Source organism: Symphalangus syndactylus, chromosome 18 (assembly GCF_028878055.3).
Source record: "Symphalangus syndactylus isolate Jambi chromosome 18, NHGRI_mSymSyn1-v2.1_pri, whole genome shotgun sequence".
Lineage (NCBI taxonomy): Eukaryota > Metazoa > Chordata > Mammalia > Primates > Hylobatidae > Symphalangus > Symphalangus syndactylus.
In genome coordinates, this window is record NC_072440.2 from 54,458,302 (window position 1) to 54,474,600 (window position 16,299).

At 45.9% G+C, this 16,299-nt stretch overlaps 2 protein-coding genes and 1 pseudogene across 8 annotated transcripts in view; 1 reads left to right on the top strand and 2 right to left on the bottom strand.

Annotated features, from left to right (window-relative positions):
* LOC129467828 (nuclear pore complex-interacting protein family member A7-like) overlaps positions 1 to 2,859 on the top strand; it is an 18,116-nt gene extending 15,257 nt beyond the window's left edge. For 3 of the 7 annotated variants that reach the window (XM_063622662.1, XM_063622663.1, XM_055252661.2), the window contains one exon: positions 163 to 2,859. In XM_063622662.1, the coding sequence (XP_063478732.1) occupies positions 163 to 1,065 (903 nt within the window). In that variant the 3' untranslated portion in view covers positions 1,066 to 2,859. The remainder of the gene's footprint in view (positions 1 to 162) is intronic. The other 4 variants (XM_063622660.1, XM_063622661.1, XM_055252660.2 and 1 more) reach the window with 2 other exon arrangements.
* LOC129467481 (mpv17-like protein) lies at positions 1,168 to 14,536 on the bottom strand (annotated as a pseudogene).
* Positions 8,206 to 9,946, bottom strand: LOC129467830 (protein SET-like). The gene has a single exon (XM_055252664.2). The coding sequence runs from the start codon at positions 9,929 to 9,931 to the stop codon at positions 9,065 to 9,067; it is 867 nt and encodes a 288-aa protein (XP_055108639.2). The 5' UTR covers positions 9,932 to 9,946; the 3' UTR covers positions 8,206 to 9,064.
* Positions 14,537 to 16,299: the final 1,763 nt, after the last annotated feature.

A 16,299-nucleotide genomic window follows, 5' to 3' on the forward strand; every position in this document is an offset into this window, starting at 1 on the left:
GAAGGGTGATATTATGACCCTGATACTGCTATTTTGAAACCTGGAGGATGGAAAGGTGCAAAAATCTATCACCAGCAACAGAAGGTGCAGCCTGTGTTGGTGGTGGTAATTTTGTCCTTCAAATGAATATGTGTGAAAACATTTTCTCCTTTGGCCCCACAGGTCAGAATGGCTGCAGTGGGGCATCATCATTCCTCAGGATTGCCCTACTGGCCCTACCTCACAGCTGAAACTTTAAGAAAAAGGAAGGGCCACCAGGCACCTCCTCCAACTCAGTGTCATCTGGGAGGTCAACCACCTCCCTCAGCTAAAGGTCATCTGAGACCTCTGAATCTTTCTCGACTACAGTGTCGGCTAGGACCTCAACCACATTCTACAACTGATGATTTTCTGAGAAGAGATAAACTTCAAGTCGAGTGTCCCCTGGGACCTGTATCATTCCCTCCAGCTGAAGATTTTGTGAGCCTCAAGACACCTCCCGAGTGTCTTCTGGTACCTCTTCCACCCTCTCCAGTTGACGACTTTCTGACACCAGAGAAACCGCCCGTCCAGTGTTGCCGGGGACCTGTACCATCTCCTCGAGCTCATAATGTTAGGAAACGCAAGACACCTCCCGACTCTTTTTTTGTACCTCTTCCACCTTCTCCAGTGGATAATTCTCTGAGCCTCAAGACACCTCCCGAGTGTCTTCTGGTACCTCTTCCACCCTCTCCAGTTGACGACTTTCTGACACCAGAGAAACCGCCCGTCCAGTGTTGCCGGGGACCTGTACCATCTCCTCGAGCTCATAATGTTAGGAAACGCAAGACACCTCCCGACTCTTTTTTTGTACCTCTTCCACCTTCTCCAGTGGATAATTCTCTGAGCCTCAAGATACCTCTCGAGTGTCTTCTGGTACCTCTTCCACCTTCTCCAGTTGATGATATTTTCACACCACAGCCACGTCCCATCTACTGTCGCCTGGGACCTGGACCATCTTCTCAATCTGATGATTTTCCGAGAGTCAAGACACCTCCCGAGTGTTTTTCTTACCTCTTCCACCTTCTCCGGTTGATGACTCTCTGAGCCTCAAGTCACCTCCCGAGTGTCTTCTGGCACCTTAAAGCACCGAGGTGCTTTAGTCAACTGAGTCTGCCCAAAACTAAAAAGCATCCATTCAAAAGTACTTCACTCAGGAACAAGGCTGAAGTTGGTCAGCTGGAACAGAGAGAGAGAGTCCATTAGAGCCACATGGAAACCAAAGCCCTGGGTTCATATTACTGAGCAGGTGGAACTCACTTGTACAAAGGGCCAGTACATCAGTCCGCTCTGGAATTTAAAAAAAAAAAAAAAAAAGCAACAACTTAATTAGAATGCCTTTTATTTTTTATTCATTTATTTTGTTTTTTATTTTTTGAGACAGGGTCTCACTCTGTTGCCCAGACTGGAGTGCAGTGGTGCAATCTTAGCTCACTGCAACCTCTGCCTCCTGGGTTCAAGCAATTGTCGTGCCTCTGCCTCCTGAGTATCTGTGATGACAGACGCATACCACCTCACCTGGCTAAATTTTGTATTTTTAGTAGAGACGGGTTTTCACCATGTTGGCCAGGCTGGTCTTGAACTCCCGACCTCAGGTGATTCGCCCACCTCGGCATCCCAAATTGCTGGGATTACAGGTGTGAGCCACTATACCCGGCCTAGAATACCTTTTAGCCACACCAAACAATTGCACAGTTCATTCCATAAAAAAGTAAGAAATACTAGGCCAACGAGATGCCAAGGTAGTATTATATTTCAGACTAAGCTGATTAAATTAGACTACTAAGGCCTCTAGAGTGAGGGGGTTGGGGAGTTGTGGGGAAAAAAGCTATTAGGTACAAGACATTTCTATTAATTATATATTTAACATCAGAATGAAAAGTCTACTAGAATCAGTACCAATTCTGGAAGACAGCCGCTTTGGAAATGACAGCATGTATTTATGCATTGCAATTTCCTGGTTACCATGAACAAATGATGCAGGAATATATTTGTAAATACAGAATCATCAATGAATTCTCTTTTTTAAAATTAATTATTATTTCTTTTTCTGAGACATGGTATCTCTATGTTGCACAGGCTGGTCATGAACTCCTAGGAAAAGCAACAGTCCCACCGCAGCCTCCCAAAGTGCTGGGGTTACAGGCATGAGCCACCTCACCCTGCTGAATTATTTTATTTATTTATTTTGTTTGAGATGGAGTCTCATTCTGTCGCCTAGGCTGGAGTGCAGTGGCAAGATCTCGGCTCACTGCAACTCTGCCTCCTAGGTTCAAGCGATTCTCCTGCCTCAGCCTCCTGAGTAGCTGGGATCACAGGCACCTGCCACCATGCTCGGCTAATTTTTGTATTTTTAGTAGAGACAGGGTTTCACCATGTTGGCCAGGCTGGTCTTGAAGTCCTGACCTCAGGTGATCTGCCTGCCTCGGCCTTCCAAAGTGGTGGGATTACAGGTGTGAGCCACTGTGCCCAGCCTTGAATTGTTAAAACTATATACCAAATCATTGTTTATGGAATAATTTTCAATAATATATTCAAACTATGTGATGCTATAGCACAAGTTTAGCTGAAATTTTCATATATTACAAAATATCTTAGACATTTTAACAAACTTTATCCTATACAGTCCGATAAAAAAGTCACCATTATGAATTATTTTTTAAAAAAAGTCTTGGTATGTAAATTGTATGTCAAAAAAAACTAGAGGTTTTTAAAATAGTTCTTAAAAGTGGTATTACAGACTTATTTTCTTCTTTTTACTAATTTGTATTTTCTGAAGTTTCTAAAATGAACAATTGCAATAAAAGCTTTATAATATTTATGTTTATATTTAAAAGTAGATATTACATACGATGTGTGTATATATATATTTTTTTGTTTTGTTTTGTTTTGTTTTTGAGGCAGAGCTTCTCTCTTGTTGCCCAGGCTGGAGTGCAATGGTGTGATCTCGGCTCACTACAAACTCTACCTCCCAGGTTCAAGCGATTTTCCTGCCTCAGCCTCTGAGCAGCTGGGATTACAGGTGCAAAGGACCACACCCGGCTAATTTTTTGTATTTTTGGTAGAGACTGGGTTTCGCGATATTGGCCAGGCTGGTCTCGAACTCCTGACCTCAGGTGATCTGCCCGCCTCGGCCTCCCAATATGCTGGGATTACAGGTGTGAGCCACAACGCCTGGCCATAAAGTATATTATATATATATATATTTAAGACGGAGTTTTGCTCTTGTGCGTTTCAAATTCCCCAGCTCAGGTGATCCACCCACCTCGGCCTCCCAAAGTGCTGGGATTACAGGCATGAGACACTGAGCCTGGCCCTTAATTTTTAAATATATTTTAAATATAAAATATACCCCTGTAATCCCAGCACTTTGGGAGGCCAAGGTGGCCAGATCACATGAAGTCGGGAGTTTGAGACCAGCTTGACCAACATTGAGAAGCCCCGTCCCTAATAAAAATACAAAAATTAGCAGGGCGTGATGGCAGGAATCTGTAATCCCAGCTACTCAGGAAGCTGAAGCAGGAGAATCGCTTGAACCTGGGAGGCGGAGGATGAAGTGAGCTGAGACTGCACCTTTGCACCCCAGCCTGGGCAACAGAACGAGACTCTGTCCCAAAAAAAAAAAAAATAATTTAAAACTTTAGCAAAAATAATCAGAAGACTAAACTCATCCAAACATGGCTTTCCTTCTTTCTTTTTTTTTTTCTTAATAGAGACGAGGGCTCACTATGTGGGCCGGGTTGGTCTTGAACTCCTGGCCCCAAGTAATCCTCCCGCCTCCGCCTCCCAAAGGGTTAGGATTACAGGAGCCACTGTGCCTGGCCATGGCTTTATTCTTATGGCTGTGTTCTTTGCTTGTCAGAACGTAGTATCATGTGGTAGTATATTTTGTTCTCAAACCATTCCCCCACAAAAAGGAATCAGGATGCCTCAGAGAATTGGCTGATTCTAGGGCCAGGGCAGGGCAGTTGCAAGGTACAAGATGGTCCTGGAACACACTGTCATGCCAGAAAGGAAGTGGCTTACGAAAGAAGAAAAGGAGAAAGAAGATGGGTGATATCACAGGACACAGGAACCAGCTTGGAGGGACTCCCACTGGCCAAATCTGGGACATGTGAGCACTAAAAATGATTAAACCCTGCCATGAACTCTCCTCTGTGCTTCGGCAATCTCCCTCTGAATAGGCCAAAGGCATCTGGCATTCAACATTTCCCAAACTGAACTCACCTCATTTTTTTTTTTTAGATGGAGTCTTGCTCTGTCACCCCGGCTGGAGTGCAGTGGTGCAATCTCGGCTCACTACAGTCTCTGCCTCCCAGGTTCAAGTCATTCTCCTGCCTCAGCCTCCTGAGTAGCTGGGATTACAGGCATGTGCCACCACGCCTGGCTAATTTTTTGTATTTTTAGTAGAGACGGGGTTTCACCATTTTAGTCAGGCTGGTCTCGAACTCCTGACCTCAAGTGATCTGCTCACCTCAGCCTCCCAAAGTGGTGAGATTACAGGCATGAGCCACCATGCCAGGCCCGTTTTATTTTTTTAAATACAGACAGGGTCTTGCTATGTTGCCCAAGCTGGTCTCAAACTCCTAACCTCAAGGGATCCTCTCGCCTCAGCCTCCCAAAGTGTTAGGATTACAGGCGTGAGCCACCACACCCGACGTGCTTCTTTATTTCTTATGTGAACTTGGTTACAATAACCCCCCACTTTGGTTTCCTCTGCTGCCATTACCTAACCGTGAAGTTCAAGATCCTCGGCTCCGGGTGTTCAACAGTCTCCAGGATCCAAACTCACTCCACATTGCTCAACAAATACTCTGTGAACACCAAACTGCCTGTGGTTTCTCCCCTCCAGGCATACCATGGTGCTTTACACATTGTCAACTCTACTCAGCTCTTCTGCCCCTGGAATGACCTGTCCTCCAGTATGTGCCTAACTCCAGATCTTTTTTTTATTTTTATTTTTTTATTTTGAGACAGGGTCTAGCTGTGTTACCCAGGTTGGAGTGTAGTGGCACAATCATAGCTAACTGCAGTCTCGACCTCCTGGGCTCAGGAGATCCTCCCACCTCAGCCTCCTGAGTAGCTGGGACTACAGGTGCGAGTCACCACGCCCAGCTCATTTTTGTATTTGTGGAGATGAGGTTTCATCATCACATTGCCCAGGCTGGTCTCAAATTCCTGAGCTCAAGCAGTCCACCCACCTTGGCCTCCCAAAGTGCTAGCATTACAGGCATGAGCCACTGTGCCTGGCCCCAGCAAGACTTCCTTGATCCCCACTCCCACACCTCCTCACTGTGCTAAGTACCCATGGGCTCTGAGAGCATTTCTTATCCAACTCTCGTTAATGACTTGTCTATTTATCCCGCTAGACTCTAAGTCCCTTTAGGACAGAATCTCTGTTTTATATGGTTTTTTGGGTATCTTCCACTAACACCTAGGACAGCACTCGGAAGGCAGTTTCTTATCTTTTTTTTTTTTTTTTTTTTTTTTGAGATGGAGTCTCCCTCTGTCACCAGGCTGGAGTGCAGTGGCACGATCTCGGCTCACTGCAACCTCCGCTTCCGGGTTCCAGCAATTCTCCTGCCTCAGCCTCCTGAGTAGCTGGAATTACAGGCACCCGCCACCATGCCCGGCTAATATTTGTATTTTTAGTAGAGACGGGGTTTCACCAAGTTTGCCAAGATGGTCTCAATCTCTTGACCTAGTGATCCACATGCCTTGGCCTGCCAAAGTGCTGGGATTACAGGTGTGAGTCACCGTGCCCAGTCGACAATTTCTTATTACAGGAAATCTTCCCAAAAAATCTCCAAATGGCCTGGGCTTTAGACTGCTAGTATACCCTCTTTCTTTTCCTGAGGGTAGATGAGACTCAATCACTGTAACCACTGTCTTTTTAAAACAGTATGCAAATATTCCTGTGGTTTTGTTCATTTACAAATCCCTGCCTGAAGCTTCTTTCTTTCCCAATTCTACTTCCTGCTTTTTTTTTTTTTGAACCAGGGTCTCACTCTGTCACTCAGGCTGGTGTGCAGTGGTGCAATCACAGCTCACTGCAGCCTCGACCCCCCAGGCTTGCAATCCTCCCATCTCAGCTTCCTGAGCAGCTGGGACCACACACGCTTCCCACTATGCCCAGCTAATTTATTTTATTTTCATAGAGATGGGGTCTCACTGTGTTGTGCAGGCTGGTCTCAAACTGCTGAGCTCTAGCGATCCTCCTGCCTCAGCCTCCCAAAATGCTGGGATTAAAGTGTGAGCCGGCTACTTCTTGCTCTTTTTTTTTTTTTTTTGTGACAGAGTCTTGCTCTGTCGCCCAGGCTGGAGTGCAGTGTCGTGATCTCGGCTTAGTGCAACCTCCGCCTCCCGGGTTCAAGTGATTCTCCTTCCTCAGCCTCCCAAGTAGTTGGGACTACAGGCTCGTACCACCATGCCCTGCTAATTTTTTTTATTTTTAGTGGAGACAGGGTTTCACCATGTTAGCCAGGATGGTCTCCATCTCCTGACCTTGTGATCCACCCGCTTCCACCTCCCAAAGTGTTGGGATTACAGGTGTGAGCCACCGCCCCTGGCCCTTGCTCTTTAAAAAAAAAAAAAAAAAAGTTAGATGTACGTATCTCCATAGACTTTACAACATAATGGAAAAACTTGTTGCTTTTCCCAAAGTAAAACAGAAGAAGTGGCTGGGCATGGTGGTTCACACCTGTAATCCCAGAACATTGGGGGGCTGAGGCAAGCGGATCACCTGAGGTCAGGAGTTCAAGATCAACCTGGCCAACATCGTGAAACTGCATCTCTACTGAAAAATACAAAAAATTAGCTGGATGTGGTGGTGCAAGACTGTAATTCTAGCTACTTAGGAGGCTGAGGCAGGAGAATTGCTTGAACCTGGGAGGCAGAGGTTGCAGAGAGCCGAGATGGTGCCACTGCACTCCAGCCTGGGCGACAGAGTGAGACTCCATCTCAAAAAAAAAAAAAATTAAAAACGCAAACAAGCAAACAAAACCAAAAAAACAAAAAAAAAAAACAGAAGAAAATCACATTTGGTTGTCACCATGGGGTCCTCAATTTCTGCCCTAAGAGAAATCACAAGAGTTCTGAACACATTTCTTGTAGTTACTGTTCATGAGTATAGAGGCTCAGGGGAAGCCTCTGACTTCAAACCTCTCCATCCTCTGCCTCTAGCCATCAAGTAATGCTGCCTCAGGGGTTTGGTACCATCCAACAGATGATGCTAGAAGCTGTGGAGGTAATAGCTGGGTGTGGCTCAACACTGCTTTTGATAGGGAACGAAGAACATGTGACGCCCTAGGCCGGTCTGTGAACATTCTGTAATCCCAAAGATTTACCTCCTTGTGATGAATGCAATCAAACATGCTCTAGGGCAGAGATGAAAACCATCCCTGATTTTGCCAGGCCTAAAGCACACTGTTCAATAAATATTAACTGAATCAATGAATAAATATGTATTGGACTGGATTGTATATATTTGTGCTGAGCAAACAGTAAAACCGCTGATTTGCTTCAAACTTTGGAATAACCCTAGGAAACCTCCTTCGCTATCAATACCTTTGTGATGTTAAAGTTCTTTTCACCAGGACTCCGCAGGATGCTCAACTGAAAACATTGGCTCTGAATGTGGGAATGATTCCATGAAGCCACTCACAGTCTACAACCCCTATTTTGCAAATCGAATCCCAAATTTACAAAATAAATTGTTGTCCCTTTGGCTGCAAAATTTACAAAATAAATTTTGATCATTAATAAGAGTTAATATAATAAAGTCAGAAATCATTGAGAACATGGACTAAAATTCAGAGATATTCTTTTCTTTTTTTTTTTCTTTTTGAGATGGAGTCTTGCTCTGTTGCCCAGGCTGGAGTGCAGTGGTGCAATCTCGGTTCACTGCAACCTGTCTCCAGGTTCAAGTGATTCTCCTGCCTCAGCCTACTGAGTACCTGGGATTACAGACATGCACCATCGTGCCCAGCTAATTTTTGTATTTTTAGTAGAGACAGCGTTTCACCATATTGGCCAGGCTGGTTTCAAACTCCTGACATCAAGTGATCCACCTGCCTCAGCCTCCCAAGTGTTGGGATTACAGGCGTGAGCCACCGTGCCTGGCCCAGAGAAAGTATTTCTTTCCAATTCATGAGCGGTATAGACACTCTGTGTGTGTGTGTGTGTGTGTGTGTACACATTTAGTTTTATTGTAACAAAGCAACTTGTACACTTTTAACGTTTAAAACTGAGCATCATCTTTCCTTTCCAGTGAAACAAAAAGAAAATTTAAAAATAAACAGGAACAAAATTACAATAGAGTATGTCAATTCCAAATAAGATCCTACAGGTTCTGCTGATTCTCCCATTGAGTGGCAGGGCTCAAGTCATCATTAGGAGAGAATTTATTTTAAAAGTGTCATCTTAAACTGCAAGGATGTCTGTCAAATATCACAATTAAACATGCCAAAGGAGAAGCCATGTTGTCAAAATGCCCACTTAACCCACCCAAACTTCTCAAACCCACCCTTTGCTGACCTTCTATAACCCCATTTTTTTAAGTTTTTTTTTTCTTTTTTTAAACAAGAGAAAGTAGACAGATACATGTTGGTAAATGCTAACTATCCATATTCACATAGAGACACAGTGTACTCTCTGAGCCCAATATACAGAGAAAGGAGGAAAAAAGCTAGAATTCAATGCACTACTACACAGGGGCCTAGCACCCTCCAGCTTCCAGCAGAGTGAAGGGAGCAGGTTTTTCTTTTTTCCCACAGAGCTCGGTGGTGTTGATTCCATACAGTTTTTGTTCAGACAGAAAGGGATAAAAATGAACTTCGAACAGAAAGGGGTAGAGACTCTTTTCCCATTGTATTCTGCTCAAGGTATTTCCTCCCAAATAAGTTGGGAACCATGGAGTAGAGAAGAGAGACCTCAAGAACAGGGCGACTGAGCACAAGAGGAAAAAAAAAAAAAAAAGATTGCAACTTGCTCCCAGGGACTGGAGAAAATTTAAAAAAAGGAAGGTTGGAATCCATCAGTGTTCTATTTAATCATCTTCTCCTTCATCCTCCTCTCCTTCCTCCCCTTCATCATCATCTTCATCTTCACCTTCATCCTCATCCCCTTCTTCATCAATATCTTCTAATCCTTCCTCCTCTTCATCATCATCATCATCATCTTCTCCTTCTCCTTCATCATCCATATCGGGAACCAAGTAGTACTGTAATGGGTTTGGCCAAATATCGTCTTTGATGACCTCTCCTAACTCATCAGCACCTGTGTCAGAATGGTCAGTAAACCAGGTAAAGAAGCTCTCTGGTTCCTCATGCTGCCTCTTCCTGCTGGCTTTATTCTGCGTTTGACTTGAACGTTTCGTCAAATCCTTTCCAGATTTCCATTTGATTTCGGTGGACTTTGAAGATGGATCACCACTCTCATTCAGATGAAATTCTTTGGAGAGAACTTTATTTTCAAAGTAAGGATTTTCATCAAAATAAAAATCTATTCTGTAACCTGATTTAATATCTTCAAATTCTGTCACTTTAACTCTGGTCAAATACTGCAGTGTCTCTTCGTCTTCCTCCCCAAGCAGTGCAGACACTTGTGGATGGTTGACAAATGTTGTTACCCAAAAATTTGGGATTTTGGCGATCAATTCTGACCTCTTCTGAAAAAATGGTTGGCGGAGTTTGTTACATTTCTGTTCTACTTTCAAAATCTCCTCACTGGCTTGTTCATTAAGCCTGTCTATTTCATTTTGTACTTCATCAATGTGTTCAATCGCTTCTTGCTGTTCTTTTTCTCCCCTCTTTGGCAAGCCTGCAGAGGTCGGTATCTCCTGCGGTCCCAGAGCAGGAGATGGTCTTGGTTTCTTCTTTTGAGGTGGGAGTGGAGCCTGGTGTTTAGGGGCCATGCTATTAGGGAAGTCCCAAAACCAGACCACGAGTCTCCTCGCTCGTCCGGAAGCAGGCTGAACCTATAGACACTCTTAAAGGCTCTCCTCATACATCTATCAAAGTAACTTTAAGATTTCTCTGTCAAAATATTGGACCCTTCTGCCAACCAAACTGGAGCTCTAATTTAGGAATAGTTTAATAAAAATGCACTTAATGTTGAGGTGGGAGAATGACTGGAGCACAGGAGTTTGAGGCCAGCCTGGGCTACATAGTAAGACTCCGTCTCTACCAAAAATTTAAAAATAATTAGCTGAGTGTGGTGCCACATGCTGTATTCTCAGCTACTCAGGAGGCTGAGGTGGGAGGATCACTTTACCTCAGGAGGTCCAGGCTGCAGTGAGCCATGATCATGCCACTGCATTCCAGCCTGGGTGACAGAATGAGAGCCTGTCTCAAAAAAAGTTTTTTTAATTAAAAATATATATATATCCATATATATACACACACACACAAAGAATCCTGATATGATTATACAAATGTATCAAATCACATGTATTCTAAAAATACATATATGTGTCAATTAAAACATTTTTAATCTTTATAAATATGTACACAAAAAGTATATATTTTTGTGGATCTATGTACATATATACATATCTATATATACATGTATGTATATATACACATATATACACAAAAAGTTACTGATTGTATATGTATATATATTGTATTGTATATTGTATGTGTGTGTGTATATGTGTATATATACACATATACACACACACACACACAAAGATACTGATTACATTTTCAAATGCCTGTCTTACCATATAGGTGTTCCAGAATTTCTGTTTCAGGTCCAAAAATATGTCATCCTTTCCCTGGAGAATGCTCATACCTATTTGCAAAAACACCAAAAGAATGTTAAAAGATTCAGTAGAGTACCGTATAACAGTTCATGTTTAAGTTTCCCATTCCAAAATGCAAAGTAACCATCGCTATCATCCATCAATATGACCCTCTGACCCAACAGTGAAAAGAGAACATAGACAGGCGCCGTGGCTCGAGCCTGTAATCTCAGCACTTTGGGAGGCCAAGGCAGGCAGATTGCTTGAGTCCAGGAGTTAAGAGACCAGCCTGGGCAAAGGGCAAAACCTCATCTCTACAAAAAATACAAAAATTAGCCAAGTGTGGTGGCGTTGCTGTAGTCATAGCTACTCAGGAGGCTGAGGTGGGAGGATTGCTTGAGCCTCGGAGGTGGAGGCTGCAGTGAGCTGTGATCATGCCACTGCACTCCAGACTGGACAACACAGCAAGAGCCTGTCTCAAAAAAAATAAAATAAAACATAGTCTCCACTCTAAAACTAGAAAATTTTAAAGGAATGATAAATATGAAGTGAGAATAGAGTATAAAAGTTATAGCAGAACAATTATTTTTTCAAAAACTGTTAACAATTCACAAAAACAATCAAGTTACAATAGTGGGTCTATTGGTTACTTTTCTCCACCTTCCAAACATTGTTTGAAAAGTTGAACATTTGGACATTTTGAAATTTTAATTTCTTTTTTAAAAAGCTAGTGGGCTGGGCGCGGTGGCTCATGCCTGTAATCCCAGCACTCTGGGAGGCCGATCTGGTGGATCACCTGAGGTTGGATGTTTGAGACCAGCCTGACCAACACGGAGAAACTCTGTCTCTACTAAAAATACCAAATTAGCTGGGCATGGTGGCGCATGCCTGTAATCCCAGCTTCTCCAGAAGCTGAGGCAGAAGGATCGCTTGAACCCAGGAAATAGAGGTTGCAGTAAGCTGAGATCGGGCCAATGCACACTCCAGCCAGGATGATAAAGCGAGACTCTGTCTCCAAAAAAAAAATAAGAAAAGAAAAAGGAACAATTTCACTAATTTCACTAGTTGTTCCTCATTTGTAATATGAGAGTAACAAGAACAATCTCAGGTGCGAGGGCTCACGTCTGTAATCCCAGCACTTTGGGAGGCCGATATGGGCAGATCACTTGAGTTCAGGAGTTCGAGACCAGACTGGCAAACATGGCGAAACCTTGTCTCCATTAAAAATGCAAAAATTAGCCGGGCATGGTGGTGTGCATCTGTAATGCCAGCTACTTGGTAGGCTGAGGCAGGAGAATCACTTGAACCTGGAGATGGAGGTTTTAGTGAGTTGAGATCAGGCCACTGCACACTCCAGGCTGGGCAATAAAGCAACACTCTGTCTCAAAAAAAACAAAACAAAAAAGAAGAAGAAAAGAAAAAGAGAACAATCTCACTAGTTGTTTGAGGATTAAATAGCATTCTGGTCCCCCACCCCTTCGCCGGTGTACAACGCTTCTGTAACAGGTGCTAGGAAGCTGTTTGCAAATCTAGTCTGGAAATCACACGCTGGGACCAGGTACAGACCTTCTGAGAAAACAGGAGGCCCTAGCTCTCAGGCTGTCTGTTCTCCTGACCCACTGACCCCATCAGCCATGTAGCTGGCCGCAATGGCAACAGGCAACCAGGTGGTTTGTGTTTCTGGTGGGGTCTGTGGGGAAAGGAAGTGAATCCAACTCTTAAAAATAAGGCGCAGGGGGCAGGGTAGATTTCTTCAAGATGGTGGCTTCTCTGACCTCAACCTGGTTTAGAAAGCACCAACAGCTCTTAGGAGAAGTTCCCTCCCATTTGAGGGGAAATCTGTGATCCCCAATCCCAAGGTCAGGCTTAAGACCCATGGAGATTTTCTCCCCAGTTACCCACCCCATCCCCTTCAAGGCTATAGAATTTGCAATGATGATAGAGGCCACAGGGCCCCTTCTGTGAGCAGACGGAGGATCTCCAAAGATTACAAGAATTAAAACAACTTGAGCAATCAGCCTGTTTTACAGCCTCCTGACCTCAACCTGTTCTTCCCCAATCCTGGGTGGAATGAGGTCACCCTGTTTGTTTAAATCAGCTCTTAAATGACCCCAGGTTACTTATAGATGAACCCAAGTTAACTCTCCTCATTACCATGCTAAAGTCTTCACCCCGGGAGAAGCTATAGCTTCATGACTATAACCTATGTAACCTATGCAACCTATGTGCTAGCATCATGACTCACTGGGATCCCTACTCTACATGCAATCATGCACCCTCTCCTTTCTCCACCACCCCATAAAACCCTCCTGTCTCTTTCTCTGGCGGACACACTACTTGGGAGAATATGCCCAGTGTCTTCCTTACTTGTGCCAAGTAAAACTCCCATTGACCAAAACCTGCCTCTTGGTGGAGTCATTTGTGACTCGTTAGGGGAATGAACCCCGGTATTTTTCAGGTAACATTTCCATTGTTCTTATTGTAGGCAGTAGAGAAGGTTTCCACAGTCAAGCCCCTGTCCCCCACACCCCACGCCCGGGTTGGATTTTCTAAGGAGAGAGTTCCCTGAACCCTCACAGATATATAGTCCTCCATGGCAAGGATCCAAGGTCCCTTGATGTTTCCCGTGGGACCCCAGGGGAAAATCTTGTTACCAAAGCAGGACTAGGCCCCTGGGCATGAATTTGCTGAAGATCCAGGCCCAACCTCAGATTCCACCTGCTGTGCCCCCCAGGGTCACGGGTCCCCTTGCATTTTGTTCCCGTGTTGGCCCCGGGGCCCCAGGTGTGGATTTTCTGAACAGCAGGTCGGTTCCTTCCCTGCCCCACGACTAGTTCACTGTCATTGCAGCTGCTATGGCCTTGAACTGGAATCTCCTTTATTTTCCCGTGGGCCTTTTTCAGGGGGCAAAGACCTCCGCAGCCCTGCCTACCTCCAGCCTTGGCCTACACCCAACCCCAGAGTCTGAGCCCCGACCCTAGTCCTCTAAATTCCTGACCTGGTGGACCTCTGGCTCCCCAATTTCTCCACTCCCCAGCCAGTGCCTTCCGCAACTTCTCGCAATCAAACACCCCAGCCTCCAGCCTTTGCCCTGGCCCTCCAGGCCTCTGAAGCAGCCCAGGTCTCAGAGCCCCGGCTCCTGCCCGGGTCCCCCGGGTCCCCAGGCTCCTGCAGCGCCCTCCTTCCAGCCGCTTGATCCCCGAGTCCCTGCCTCTAGTCCCTCAATACCGCGTCCTACCCCCCAGGTCCCCTCCCCGCCCCTCACCGACATAGAAGGCCGAGACCGCGATGGGCGCATCGACCACCTGGTCGCACAGCAACTTGGCCTGCAGGGCGCGAGGCGCGACCCGGGAGCGCGCGCTCCAGCAGGCCCAGCCACACGTAGTTGAAGTTGGCGTGGAAGGTCACCACCAACGTGGCCACGCGCCGCGTCTGGCGCCAGTCGGCCTCGCCGCCCTGCAGCCGCTGCTGCAGCGCGTCGCCAGCCGAGAGGAGCGAGCCGTAGAGCAGCACGTTGGTGGGCCACGGGTGGCGCCGGGCCGCGCGCGACAACGCCGGCCACCAGCCCGCTATGTCCGTGCTGTGGGCGCCCGCGATCAGGAGCCGGCGTGGTCGGCGACTTCCTGCACCACGTCCGGGCCTCCCGGGCCTCCCGGGCCTCCAGCAGCCCCTCAGTCGCCGCCGCCTGCACCTGCCCCCTCCAGACGCTCCTGGGCGATTGGGCGCCCCTCGCACACCCAGCTCGCGCGGTCCAATCCGGAGGCCATGGGCCATCGTGAGAGCTGAACGTTTGAAAGGTGCCCGGCCCACCCCCATGCATGGGTCCATTCCCACAAAATACACAGAACAGGCAAAGCCACAGAGGCAGTAGGCATGGGGTTATTTATTTATATTTATTTTTACTAATTAATTAGATTTTTTTAGACGGAGTCTCGCTCTGTCGCCCCGGCTGCAGTGCAATGGCGCGATCTGGGCTCACTGCGACCTCTGCCTCCCGGGTTCAAGCGATTCTCCTGCCTCAGCCTCCCAGTAGCTGGGACCACACGCGTGCGCCATCACGCCTGACTAATTTTTGTATTTTTAGTGGAGACGGGGTTTCAGTATGTTGGCCAGGCTGGTCTCGAGTGATCTGCCCGCCTCGGCCTCCCATATGGGATTATTTTTTGGAGTGAAGAAAACATTTTGAAATTGGACAGGTGTGACGGTTCCAAGAATTTGTGAATATATTAAAAACCACTGAATTGTACACTAAAAAAAAGGGTGCATTTGGCCGGGCACAGTGGCACATGCCTGTAATCCCAGCACTTTGGGAGAATTAGACAGGTGGATCCTTTGAAGGCAGGAGTTCCAGACCAGCCTGGACAAAATAGGAAGACCCCATCTCTACCAAAAAAATAAAGAAAAAAGTATTGTAATTAGCTTGCAATGAGCCGAGATGGCACCACTGCACTCCAGCCTGGGCAACAGAGCAAGACTCTGTCTCAAAAACAAAAAAAAAAAGGGAAAAAGAAATGAAGGGATAGCAAAACTCAGTTACCAAAATGGCAATGTGTTTTAACTGTTTACAGGCCAAGAATTCACATTTGCAACACACGCAATACACTGTACTGATTGTGTGACTTCCTCTAGAGAGAATGTCAAAAGTTACAATGCGAGGGCTTTTATGAATGTGAGATGAGGCCCAGTGTGCCTTCTCCTCTTCAGTTTGTGCCTCAACGATCATCACTTCCCAGAACATATGCCGAGCTCCCAGCTTCCAGTCACTGTCCTAAAAGTGGGGTGTCAGTGGGAACCCAAGCAACAGACACTGCAGAGTCTCTCACCTCATGTAACTCATTTTCTTCTTGCTTCTTTTTTTCTTCACCTTTTTTTTTTTTTTTTGAGATAGGGTCTTACCCTGTTTCCCAGGCTGGAGTGCAGTGGCGCAGTCGTAGCTCACTGCAACCTTAAACTCCTGGGCTCAACGGTGCTTCCTGCCTCAGCCTCCCGAGTAGCTGGGACTACAGGCAGCCGCCACCATGTCCGGCTAATTTTTCTTTTTCTTTTTTTTTTTTTTTTTTGTATTTTTAGTAGAGACGGCGTTTCATCGTGTTAGCCAAGATGGTCTTGATCTCCTGACCTTGTGATCCACCCGCCTTGGCCTCCCAAAGTGCTGGGATTACAGGCATGATCCGCCACACCTGGCCCTGATTTTTAACTTTTCTTTTTTCTTTTCTTTTTTTTTTTTTTTTTTTTTTTTTTGAGACAGACTCCTGTTGCCCAGGCTGGAGTACAGGGGTGCGATCTCACTGCAACTTCTTCCTCCCAAGTTCAAGCGATTCTTCTGCCTTGGCCTCCCGAGTAGCTGGGACTGCAGGCATGCGCCACCATGCCCGGATCATTTTGGTATTTTTAGTAGAGATAGGGTTTCGCCATGTGGGCCAGGCTGGTCCCCAACTCCTGTCCTCTAGTGATCCGCTGGCCTTGGCCTCCCAAAGTGCTGGGATTACAGGCATGAGCCACTGCACCTGGCCTTGATTTTTAATTTTTAATTTTGA

What these genes read in the sequence shown, in the direction of transcription:
- LOC129467830 (XM_055252664.2), bottom strand. Translation starts at nt 9,931, where the DNA reads ATGGCCCCTAAACACCAGGCTCCACTCCCACCTCAAAAGAAGAAACCA.